General features: G+C 47.4%; 2 protein-coding genes across 2 annotated transcripts; both read left to right on the top strand.

Annotated features, from left to right (window-relative positions):
* The first annotated feature begins 522 nt into the window (after positions 1 to 522).
* On the top strand, positions 523 to 3,648 carry LOC129737615 (uncharacterized). Its single transcript, XM_055728776.1, has one exon. It carries the CDS (start codon positions 523 to 525, stop codon positions 3,646 to 3,648), a length of 3,126 nt encoding a protein of 1,041 aa, XP_055584751.1.
* A 5,012-nt stretch (positions 3,649 to 8,660) lies between these two features.
* Positions 8,661 to 12,564, top strand: LOC129737614 (uncharacterized). Its single transcript, XM_055728775.1, has 2 exons — positions 8,661 to 9,048; positions 10,922 to 12,564. Exons 1-2 carry the CDS (start codon positions 8,661 to 8,663, stop codon positions 12,562 to 12,564), a joined length of 2,031 nt encoding a protein of 676 aa, XP_055584750.1.
* Positions 12,565 to 12,889: the final 325 nt, after the last annotated feature.

Below are 12,889 nucleotides of genomic sequence, written 5' to 3'. Positions count from 1 at the left end.
CGTTACGCCCGTTGGACGAACGATTCCAAAGTAGTGTCCCGGATCATCCAATTTCATTTGCGAACAACCATCGTACGTTATCGAGCCGCGACGCTCATGCCGAAACCTACTGGGCTACCGAACCACTTTGCAACTACCTCGCTACGTGAGGTTAACGGTTGCTAACTAATATATTAGTACAAGGCACGAATTGCCTTGGACCAGGTGAGTACCTGTCCAAGAGGTTTATTTTTTCTCCCCGGAGCTACTTTGGTCCCTTTTTGCAGAACCATCGACCGTTTATTGCTGCATTAATCCTCGTCGACCGTTGGTGAAACGACTGCTATCAAAACCGGCTTGCAACTACCTCGTTACTTGAGGTTAATGGTTGCTGACTATATTATTCAATAGTACAAGGCACTGATTGCCTTGGACCAGGTGAGTACCTGTCCAAGAAGTTTATTTCTTTCTCCTCGGAGCTTCTTTGGTCCCCATTTTGCAGAATCATCTCTCCGAGCATCTTCGCCGACCGTTGGTGACACGATGGCCCACGAGCTTCAGAAAGCCCAGCTGCTTTCTCGGAGGGACACACTGATCGCATCCCTGGGTCGGGCAGAGGCATTCATCGATGGATACGACGAGCAACGAGACCAGCCACAAGTGAGAATACGTTTGGAGTACTTCGACTCCATGTGGACAGCGCTAGAGCAGGTGCAGGGTGAACTGGAGGACACCGAAGCGACTGAAGAAGGTAGGACACAAAATGCAGAATTACGAGCTAATTTCGAGCCTAGATTGTTCAAAGTCAAAGGGGACTTGGTATCTAAATTGCCCGCCACTACTTCGTTTGAAACGCCAAATCCTCAACCCTCTCTCTCAACCACACATCTTTCTGGAATCAAGCTACCCACAATCTCCCTTCCCGAGTTCGATGGTGACTACGAGCAATGGTTACCATTTCATGACACATACGTCGCTCTCATTCACAATAATCCCGACCTACCACCCATACAAAAATTCCATTATTTAAGGGCAGCTTTGAAGGGGGAAGCTGCTCAGTTAGTTGAATCGATCTCCATTTCTTCGGCTAACTACAATCTAGCATGGAACATGCTTACTGGTCGGTATGCTAACGAGTACCTTCTAAAGAAGAGGCACCTACAGGCATTGTTCGACATACCACGCGTGAGAAAGGAGACAGCAGCTACGCTTCACAGCTTGGTCGACGATTTTGAGCGCCATACGAAAATCCTGCATCAACTGGGGGAGCCAACCGATAGCTGGAGTGCGATTTTGGAGCATCTACTGTGTACGCGATTGCACGACGACTCTCTTAGGGCCTGGGAGGATCATGCGTCCACCATCGAGAACCCGAACTACGCCTGTATCATCGAATTTCTGCAACGACGAATCCGTGTGCTGGAATCAATATCGGTCAACCACCACCCGTCAAGCTCAAACATCGTTGCGCCACCGCAGCACGCAAAACGATTTATCAGCCACCAGCGTCTTTCATCTTTTTCGTCAACCACAGCCACGAATTGGAACTGCCCGGCGTGTCATCAGCAACACACTTTGCTAAAGTGCTCGAAATTCCATCGACTGCCTGTCAACGAGCGCCTGAAGATAGTCACCATCAAAGGTTTCTGCATCAACTGCCTGCTCCCAAACCAGGTAGGACACAACTGCTCTACCCACAATTGCCGACACTGTGGTCGAAGACATCATTCGCTTTTACACATTCACCGCTCTGATGAAGGAAGGAGAAACAACAGTGAACACCAGCCGAACAGCTCGACACCTGTGGTAGTCCAAACAAATTCATCCTCCCCACGAGCCGGTCCGGCTCAGCAAACATCCGCAGCAACTGCTGAAATCGTTCCACACATCGAAAGCAGCACACCCATAAGCCAGCCGAACGAGACCGTTTTCCTTATGACTGCTATCGTTAATGTCGTCGACGCCTTCGGAAAACCTCACCCAGCCCGTGCGCTTCTGGACAGCGCGTCGCAGCCTAACTTAATAACCGAACGCATGGCACAGCTGCTACGCGTAAAACGACATAGGGTAAACGTGACAATTATGGGCGCAGGTCAACTTTCGAAACCAGTTCGAGAATCAATTTTTACCCAAGTTAAATCTCGCTCTAGCAACTTCTTCTGCGATGCCAATTTTCTTGTGATGCACAAAGTAACCGCTAATCTCCCTGCACAGGACGTATCCCAATTAGACTGGAAACTTCCGAATGAAATCTCACTTGCTGACCCCTCTTTTCATCGAAGTCAACCGATCGATCTTGTCTTAGGTGCTAGGCATTTTCACGGTTTCTTCCCCACTGCAGCTCGTTTACAGATCGACAATCGACTTCCTCTCCTTGTCGATAGCGTTTTTGGGTGGATAGTATCAGGTTCCGGTACGTATGTTGGTCCCGATGGTGATAAGGAGGTTAACAAAAGGCTACAAACAACCGTCGTGTCCATGGTTTCTCTTGAGCAGATCATCGAAAGGTTCTGGACGACCGAAAGCCTGTGCATCAATGACACATATTCAGCGGAAGAGAAATTTTGTGAAACCCTGTACGATTCTACCACCACACGCAACGAAAAAGGACGATATTTGGTACGCTTACCCCGAAAAGCTGATTTCAACGTCATGATTGGCAACTCGAAAGCGAGCGCGCTTCGCCGGTACCAATTACTGGAACGCCGATTGAATAGAAACCCGGAACTCAAGGAGGAATACGACAGATTCATGCGGGAATATCTCTCCCTTGGCCACATGAAACTGGTCAACGCGGACGACGATCGCTCTCCCGTATCCTATTACCTGCCACACCATCCCGGCTCTTCAAAAGCTTCATCCGGCTTCTCACTCAATGAAGCCCTTTGCGTGGGTCCTGTAATGCAGGACGACTTGCTTACGCTCATTCTCCGGTTCCGTACACTGCCAATTGCTCTCGTAGGCGACATAGCAAAAATGTATCGGCAGGTTCTAGTACACCCGGAAGACACACCCCTGCAGAGAATCCTCTGGCGTTTTACCAACCACACTCCAATCCAGACCTACGAGTTGCTCACCGTTACCTACGGTCTGGCCCCATCATCCTTTCTCGCGACCCGTACCCTGAAGCAGTTAGCGAAAGAAGAAGGTTCATCGTACCCCCTGGGCCAGGCGGCTCTCGAAAAATGCTTCTATGTGGACGATTTCATCGGAGGAGCCCGATCGATCGAAGAAGCCGTAAGTCTGAGGAACGAACTATCTGAGCTGCTATCGAAAGGAGGATTCGAGCTACGTAAATGGACTTCGAACCGTCTCGAGGTACTTCACGGTTTGAACGACGACCAAATTGGGACACACTCTTCTCTGCAGTTTGGCCCCAACGAGACGGTAAAAACGCTGGGAATTAGCTGGGAACCCGAGGCCGATTTTCTTCGATTCGATTCGCAAGTTGAACCAAACGAAAAACCGTGGACCAAGCGAGCAATCTTGTCCACCATCGCTAAACTCTTCGACCCGATGGGACTGATCTCTCCGGTGGTGGTGACAGCGAAGATGGTGATGCAGCAGCTCTGGCTACTACCATGTGGATGGGACGATCCAGTGCCAGAAAGCCTATTTGGGGGTCCAAATTATCAGATATCGATTAACAAATGCGTGTTCACTGTTTGACGTAAACTTTATTAATACTCATATTCTATGTACAACTATTGCTATTTATACTGTTTGGTGTGTATGTGTGTGTGAGAGATTGGATGTGTCGTATACGCTATTGTACATGCAGTTGGTTGTATGTTATTGCTATTGTTGTTCCCTATTGTCTGCTTCCGTTGTCGACTGTCGTCTGCTGTTGTTGTTGTTGGTAGCCGGCTATTGTCTGTCGCCGGTAATTGCTGCTACCTGAAATTGCGTGTCGCTGATTGGCTGACGCAATTGTCGCGTCGCTGATTGGCCGGCGCAAGCGTCGTGCGTTCTGGATGTGGAATGTTCTCGATGAGAATGTTCTGGAACATTCGATGCGCTGACGTAAGAAGGGATCGGCGGTAAAGTACGCCACAGTACTCCCCCCTTAATGGTTCCAGAATTTGGATGGTATTTTGACCTGGCGTCCTGAACGGGTTCGAACTGCAGGAGTGCTGTCATCGGTGACATCCAAAGGCTGGGTTGAGTTGGTTGAAGATGTAGGCTCGTCGGGTACGATGAATGCGGCTTTCAGGCGATCAATTGAAATCGGCGAACGCTTGCCGTTGATGTCGATGATGAATACCTTTTTCTTCCGGCGAAGTACTCGGTATGGGCCATCAAAAGGTTGACTGAGTGGAGGTTTAATGGCACATACCTTGACGAAGACGTGGCTGCAGGTTTGCAGATCCTTTTGGATGAAGGTGGCATTCTTGGCGTGGTTGGTCGTAGGCGTTGGTTGCAGCTTATTCATGGCTTTTTTCAGGTCGGCCACGAATTCCGATGACGGTTGTTTCAGTTGATTTTCGACGAAGAAGTCACCTGGCAAACGCAATGAAGTGCCATAGGTGAGATCAGCGATCGTCGCTTGGAGGTCTTCCTTGAGGGCGGTTCTCATTCCGAGGAGCACGAGTGGTAGCGACTCTGTCCACCTAGCGTTTTGGTGACACATAATCGCTGCTTTTAGTTGGCGATGAGTCCTCTCGATTTGCCCATTTGCCTGGGGATGGTATGGCGTTGTGCGAAGATGCGTTATTCCAAGTAAAGTGTTCAGCTCACGGAAGAGCTCCGACTCGAATTGACGACCAAGATCAGTCGTCACGTTGACTGGTACTCCGAACCTTGAGATCCAGCCGTTAACGAATGCTCGAGCGACGGTGATGGCAGTCATATTTGGGATTGGTATGACTTCTGGCCAACGGGTGAATTTGTCTATCATCGTGAGGCAATAGGCATTTCCTTCCGATGGAGGTAGAGGTCCAATGAGGTCCATATGAACGTGTGCAAAACGATCCGATGGGGTTTGAATTTGCACAACTGGCGTTTTGTTGTACCGGTGTACCTTAGATTTCTGGCAGGGCAGGCAATGTGTGACAAAAATTTTGCAATCTCGACGAATCGATGGCCAAACATATCGATCACTGACAAGTCGTGTCGTTGATCGTATGCCTGGATGCGAATTATTGTGAAGCTTCCTGATGATGGCTTGCCGAGATTCCTTCGGAACAAACGGTCTGATGGCTTCGGTGGAAATGTCACAGTAGATCGGTTGTGAGCATAAAGGCGACTTGAGCTTCTTCAGCAGTAAGCTAGTATTTGCTGGAGGGGATCGCAAATACTGCTGTAGCTCGGGATCGGTTTCCTGCTGGGTGGCCATTTGCTCGAAGTCAATTGTTTCGCTAGTGGTCGAGATGGTTTCAATTCGGCTGAGCATATCGGCAACCTTGTTCGACTCACCGGGAACGTGCCGAATATCCGTCGTATACTCGCTAATGAAACCTAGATGACGAGTTTGGGTTGGTGTCGCTTTTTCAGGGCGCTGATGAAAGGCGTGAGTGAGTGGCTTGTGGTCGGTGTAGATGCAGAACTCACGTCCGATGAGGGTGTCCTTGAAGTACTTGACCGCTTCGTACATTGCGTAGAGCTCACGATCGTATGTACTTGCCTTTCGTTGGGCTTCTTTCAGTTTGCGGGAAAAGAATGCGAGGGGCTGGCATCCTTTTTCAGTGATTTGGTGCAGAACAGCGCCAATTGCTGTTCCTGAAGCATCGACGTCTAATGCTAATTTCGCTTGGGCCGATGGGTGAGCGAGTTGAGTAGCATTAGCTAGAGCTGTTTTGCACTGTTGGAATGCTGCGAGGGTGATCTCGTTCCATTGCAGAGGTGTTTGGTCGTTTCGGATGTTACCGGTAATCATTTGCTGGAGCAACTGTTGCTGGGCAGCAGCGCCGGGTATGAAACGACGATAGAAATTTATTGTTCCTAAAAATCGCTTCATCTGCCGGGCAGTCGTAGGTTGAGGAAAATTCAGCACAGCTTCGACCTTACTCGGGTTTGGTTTGATGCCCTCGGGAGTGATGAGATGACCCAGGAATTTCACCTCAGATTTCCCGATTTGGCATTTGCTGGCGTTGATGGTCAGGTTGTTTTCCCTCAGGATCTGGAATACTTGACGCAGATGCCGTTTATGCTCTTCGATGCTGGCGGAGGCGATGCATAAGTCGTCGACGTACGGGAAAACATATTCCAGGTGGCCCAGAATCTGATGGAGGTGCCTCTGGAGAGTTTGACCGGCGTTACGCAATCCAAATGTCATGAATTTGAACTCGAAAAGGCCAAACGGCGTCGTAATTGCGGTCTTTGGTACATCTTCCGGTGCTACAGGAATTTGATGGTAGGCACGTTGCAGATCAATGCATGAGAAAATGCATTTCCCATAGAGGATGTTGGAAAAGTCCTGTATATGTGGCACTGGGTAACGATCGGGAACGGTGATGGCGTTGAGATTCCGATAGTCACCACACGGTCTCCATTTGCCATTGGATTTCCGTACCATGTGAAGAGGACTGGCCCAGGAACTTTTCGATGGTTGGCATATTCCCTGCTCCATGAGGAAACGGAATTCCTCTTTGGCTTCCTTCAGCTTGTCTGGTGGCAACCGACGGGGGCGACAAAAAACTGGTTGGCCTGTCGTAATGATCTGATGGACGGTGTTCGACTTGGTCGGGTGATGGTTCATGTTCAGGATGGTGATGTCTTGGAATTCCTTCAGGATGTCTGAGAAGGGCGAGTTCACATCAAATGTGGTTATCGTTGGCTCGGAGGCAGCGTTGATGTTGTTCACTTGCAGGTTGGTGAGGTTGTCAATCAGCTTGTTGCGTTTCAGATCCACCAGAAGATCAAAGTGCTTCAAAAAATCAGCTCCAATGATCGGGGATTTCACATCGGCGATAGTGAAAATCCACACAAATGGTCGGCGGAGTCCGATGTCCAATTGCAACCGCTTGGTGCCATAAGTTTGTATGGGGCTGCCATTTGCCGCGTAGAGGCGATGAGAAGGTGAAGGGTGAAGCTGTTCTCGTGGTGTCGGTGGTAGCACGGAAATATCAGCACCAGTGTCGATTAGAAACTGTTGTGCTGATTGCTGATCGTGCACGTGGATACGCAAGATGTCCTTGTTGAGTTCGATGCTGGATACATCGGCTTGTGCTGGTTCGAAGGAGGCTTCGGATAATTGCGTGCAATCAGGTGATTGCACGGAAATTAATTTTTTGCAGGCCGGGTGTACACATTCAACTTGCCGTCGTAGAATATACACGGCACGTTGGCGTTGTCTCCTCTCTGCTTCTCGCACTTCTGAGCCTGGGCACCATGTCGGTAGTGGAACCAACATATCCATCGGCGGGAGCTTGTTGACCGGGAGGGCGTTTGTGAGCGACGGTTTGAAGATCGGGTTTGATCTCGGTACGTCGGCCGCTCACGGCTGCGGAATTTTCCACCAAGCACCTGATCGAGACGGCGAGAAAGTCCCTCGATGCGTTGTTCCAATGCGGACGGTTCGACGGAGTGAACGGATGGCGGATCACTCCTCGGGACTTCCAAAATCTTGTCGGCCACTTTCGCTTGTTCGTCCAATGAGGCGGTTGGCATCGCTGCGATGATGGAACGCACTGTGACTGGCAGTGCACGGAGCCACAAGTTGGAAAGAACGTTGTCCGAACACCCCTCACCACCCAGGCGGCGCATTTCCGAAAGGAGAACGCTCGGCTTCTGGTCACCTAGAATCATTCCGGAAAGCAAACTCGTTAGTCGCTGGTTATCAGAGAGGCGGAAATGCGAAATCACGGCGGATTTCAGTGTTTCGTATTTGTCGTTATTCGTAGATTCGGTGCATTGTGCAATTGTGGTATGCACAAATTTACATCGGGGCCCAAGAGCAACAATCACGGTGTGAAACTTGTTCCTGTCGCTCCTGACACAATTCACGCTAAACGCGGCTTCCAGACACAAGAACCAAGTTTCGATGTCGTCTGGATCGAATGCAGGATAGCTGACTTTAGAAATCAGCACTGGTTCCGCTGCTATTGAATGTTCACTATTCACACCGTCCTGGGCCATGGTGGGTTTTTTTTTTCACTAAAATCACTGCTGTTGTTTCAGGAGTTTTTTTTTCACCACTAGATGCACTGGTTTACTGATGCCACGGTTGGTTCTTTTCGATCACGTCGGGGTCACCAAAATTTGGGGGTCCAAATTATCAGATATCGATTAACAAATGCGTGTTCACTGTTTGACGTAAACTTTATTAATACTCATATTCTATGTACAACTATTGCTATTTATACTGTTTGGTGTGTATGTGTGTGTGAGAGATTGGATGTGTCGTATACGCTATTGTACATGCAGTTGGTTGTATGTTATTGCTATTGTTGTTCCCTATTGTCTGCTTCCGTTGTCGACTGTCGTCTGCTGTTGTTGTTGTTGGTAGCCGGCTATTGTCTGTCGCCGGTAATTGCTGCTACCTGAAATTGAGTGTCGCTGATTGGCTGACGCAATTGTCGCGTCGCTGATTGGCCGGCGCAAGCGTCGTGCGTTCTGGATGTGGAATGTTCTCGATGAGAATGTTCTGGAACATTCGATGCGCTGACGTAAGAAGGGATCGGCGGTAAAGTACGCCACACCTACAAGAGAAATGGAGAAATTATTGCCAAGATTTGCCTAAAATGTCCGCATTCCGTGTTCGACGATACGCCTTTCTGCCAAATTCCAAGGTTCAACTGCACACATTCACCGATGCTTCCGAAGCCGCATACGGGGCATGCGTTTACGCACGATGTGCAGATTCCAATGGCAACGTCAGAGTTCAGCTACTCGTCTCGAAGTCCAGAGTAGCTCCACTGAAGAAATCAAACATTGCTCGACTCGAATTATGTGCTGCAGCTCTCGGCGCTCACCTTTACGACCACGTCAAAAAATCCCTCGATCTGGAAATTGAGGCTTCCCACTTTTGGACGGATTCCACAGTAACGCTGCATTGGCTGAAAGCTCCCCCACACAACTGGAAGACATACGTGGCGAACAGAGTAGCTGAGGTACATCATCACACCCAGGGTTCGCAGTGGCGACACGTTCCAGGAACCGACAATCCAGCTGATTTTGTTTCGCGCGGCATGACTGTTGACGAATTACTCCGCTCCGAATGCTGGAACAACGGACCTAACTGGTTAGCTCTCCCTCCGTCAAGCTGGCCTGTGTTCGATTTGCCAGGAGCACCTGAAGCTGCACTAGAAGCGCGCCAACCCAGATAACCAGAAATCGTAAAGCAGTGTTCATTGTAGATTGTATAAGCATCCAGTTTAAATTGGAATTGTATAAACATCATGTTGTAGCTAAACCAAGTAATATTTTATCGTTTATGGTTTGTATAGTTCATTATATACGATAACATTTTGTAAATCGTATAGAAAGATCAATAAAGTTGATTTAAATCCCAGTAGAATTGTGTAAAGATCAATATTTAATCCCACTGTACAATTAAGCAATCTTTCATGCTTGCGATCTAAGATGACATATTATTTCCATGAAAGGTCATACAGTAATTGGGAGAAAATCGTATAATGGAATTTAAACAATCTATTCATACATGTCATTCAAAGTCGCATAGTGAGATTTAATTAATCGGTAAATAATTGTTAATAATGCAATTCCTATGCTTAGCAATATCGTAATCATCTTATGTCAACAATTGCAAAAATTGGAAATCCTTGATAAATTTTGATGCAAAAATGAAGGCAGTTTTAATAAAAAAAAAATTATAAAAATGAAAAAAGTGGCACATACAGTCGGCGTTTGCAAAAACACAGGCGACGCTTAAAAAAATCCGGTTCTGTGATAAACGAATCCAGAAACCCAGAAATCGTAAAATAGTGTTTATTGTAGATTGTAAAAGCATCCAGTTAAGATTGGAATTGTATAAACATCATGTTGTAACTAAACCAAATTATATTTTATCGTTTATGATTTGTACAGTTCATTATAAACGATAACATTTTGTTAATTGTATAGAAATATCACTAAAGTTGTTTTGAATTGCAGTAGAATTGTGTAAAACTCAATATTATATCCCACTGTACAATTAAGCAATCTTTCATGCTTGCGATCTATGATGACATATTATTTCCATAAAATGTCGTACAGTAATTGTAAGAACATCGTATTATGGAATTCAAACAATCTGCAGATTGTCGAATTGTTTAACAGTACAGTAAATAGCTAGCTAAGAACGCACAGCGCTGAATACAATTATTGATTGTAAAAGAATCGTCTATGAGATAGGTTAAAGTTGCATATCAAGAAACGGCATCTATAAATAGATTTGGAGTCCGAAATGATGCAGTCAGTGGTATTTTATACGATCAACTGATTTTTAAACGGCACTCTCAACTGTACATGAACAAATTTGTTTGTTTGCATCAACATGAAATGGCGCCGAGGAAGTATCGAAGGAGAGGGATCGGAACGTTGTGAGTTCGAGACTGACCGAAAAGAGACACATAAAGTTGTGTTTGGTTCAATTTTTTTTCGCAGTAAACATTAAATTCTATTGTATTAATGTTCACGGCGATTCATAGTAAAATCGTAATAAGGTAAAATATAATTACTTTGGGATACAGTAACAATAAATTGTATTAAATGGCGAAGAAAGTTGTACAAACCTCAGGCTACCTGCTAAAGGAAATTGTAATCAAATTGTAAGACAGGCAATGTAAAGTTGAAAGTTGTACAATCCTAAGATTTTATGCAAAGTAAAGTTGCTGTCAAATTGTTGAAAACGCAATACAAAGTTTTATATTTTCAAGGTGAGCAAAATTTGGTCCGTATATTGCCTCCACTTTGGTACGTACAGGCTCATATAGAATATTCTATACAACTTTTTCAGATTGTACAAAAGTGTGTATATCTCAGAAACAACTGAAATATACAGACCAAAATGTTCACTGGGAAGTCGTAGCCACTGTTCAGATCAAGAACGATATCAACCCGCTGTTCCTACGCTACGATTCCTACACCCGTCTGCAGTGCGTTACCGGTTATTGCTTACGTTACCTCTCCAACATCCGAGCCGCGATTAAAGCCAGAAAGAATCCGCCATCATCGCCCAGTCCTCCCCGCAGCCGATCCTTAACAATCAACGAACTGCGAATTGCAAAAACATGCCTCACTCGTTTAGCACAGGAAGATGCCTTCAGCGATGAAATCCGAGAACTAGAAAAGGGAAAAAATGTGTCTAGAAAGTCCTCCATCCGGTTGCTGAATCCTATCCTAGACTCCGAGAGAATATTGAGGGTTGGAGGTAGATTAAACTTGTCCCAGTTGCCCTATCACACCAAACACCCTGCCCTGCTCCCTATCAATCATCCCTTCACTCGCTTAGTTGCTCAATATAACCACCTCAAGCTCCTTCACGGCGGCGGGCGTCACTTGCTCGCTACGATTCGCCAAGAATTCTGGCCACTGAATGGCCGCCGATTAGTGCGAAGCATTGTACGCAATTGCTTTCGCTGCACCCGTTTGAATCCGGAACCAGTACAACAACAAATAGGCCAACTACCGGCACAGCGAGTAGTTCCAGGAAGACCGTTCGAAGTCACAGGCGTTGACTATGCTGGCCCGCTCTATCTCAAGCCAGCACATTTCCGAGCACCAGCGCTGAAAGCGTACATCTGCATTTTTGTATGCTTCACAACGAAGGGCGTCCACATAGAGCTCGCTAGCGACTTGTCCACCCACACATTCCTGAATGCTCTTCGTCGTTTCATCGCCCGACGCGGCAAGCCTGCCCACCTACACTCCGACAATGAGAAAAACTTCGAGGGTGCAAAAAATGAGCTCATCGAACTGTACCGGATGCTGAAGAACACGAACGACCGGGACCAAATCGAGAACGTCTGCGCCTCCGAAGGAATACAGTGGCACCTTACTCCCCCGAAAGCCCCACACTTCGGCGGATTGTGGGAGGCGGCAGTGAAGGTCGCCAAGAAGCATTTGTTTCGCCAGCTCGGGCCCACCAAACTATCGTTCGAGGACATGGCAACCGTACTGGCAGAAATCGAATCCATAATGAATTCACGCCCACTGCTCCCGATTACTGATGATCCAGAAGACCTCGACATCCTTACGCCCTCGCACTTTCTCATCGGAACCACAGCGACAGCCTTGCCCGACCCAGACGTCTCCACCGTTCCTGTTAATCGGCTGACCCACTATCAGCAGCTCCAGCAGCACGTCCAGCAGTTTTGGATCCGTTGGCGAGACGAGTATTTGGCCGAGCTTCAGCGAGATTCCAGGCACCGTAGCAGAAACGAAGAAATCACCCCGGGACGAATGGTCATCGTAGTAGACGAGTTGCAGGCTCCCCTCAGGTGGCCTCTTGCGAGAATAACAGCAGTCCGACCAGGAAAAGACAACATCGTCCGTGTTGTCTCGCTTCGAACAGCGAAAGGAATCATCACACGACCAGTCACCAAAATCTGCTTGCTGCCGTTCTCCGATTCCACCACCGACGCAGAAGGATGTCCAGCGACCAGCAACCAACCAGCAGAGGAAATAGCAGCGAATTTAGTGTAGTTTATCCTAGGAAATAATCAAATTCTCTCTGCATGTTTAGGAGATAGTTAAGAATTTCCAGAATGATGTTTTCGTTTAGATGAGAAGTTGTAAACAATTCATGTTAGTATTTGTGTGTTGAATCGTATTCAAGGCGGCGGGTATGTTGCGCCCACTGCTAAAAAACCGCTCCTGCGGTGTAATCTCTAGGTAGAGCTAGATAGCCGAACCCCATCAACTGACAGTTGCGAATATCGCTTGCACCAACACAAGCGCGCACTGTCTGTCAACGAGGGTCGGCGGGTAGGAACGAGATTGTCTAGCAGTTTCCGCTTAGTCAGTCTGT

This window comes from Uranotaenia lowii, chromosome 1, assembly GCF_029784155.1.
Source record: "Uranotaenia lowii strain MFRU-FL chromosome 1, ASM2978415v1, whole genome shotgun sequence".
Classification (NCBI taxonomy): Eukaryota; Metazoa; Arthropoda; class Insecta; order Diptera; family Culicidae; genus Uranotaenia; species Uranotaenia lowii.
This window is presented reverse-complemented; position numbering and strand designations above follow the sequence as displayed.

What these genes read in the sequence shown, in the direction of transcription:
- LOC129737615 (XM_055728776.1), top strand. Translation starts at nt 523, where the DNA reads ATGGCCCACGAGCTTCAGAAAGCCCAGCTGCTTTCTCGGAGGGACACA.
- LOC129737614 (XM_055728775.1), top strand. Translation starts at nt 8,661, where the DNA reads ATGTCCGCATTCCGTGTTCGACGATACGCCTTTCTGCCAAATTCCAAG. An exon ending in GGTACATCATCACACCCAGG is followed by an intron (nt 9,049 to 10,921) that starts GTTCGCAGTGGC and finishes TGAAATATACAG; the next exon opens with ACCAAAATGTTCACTGGGAA.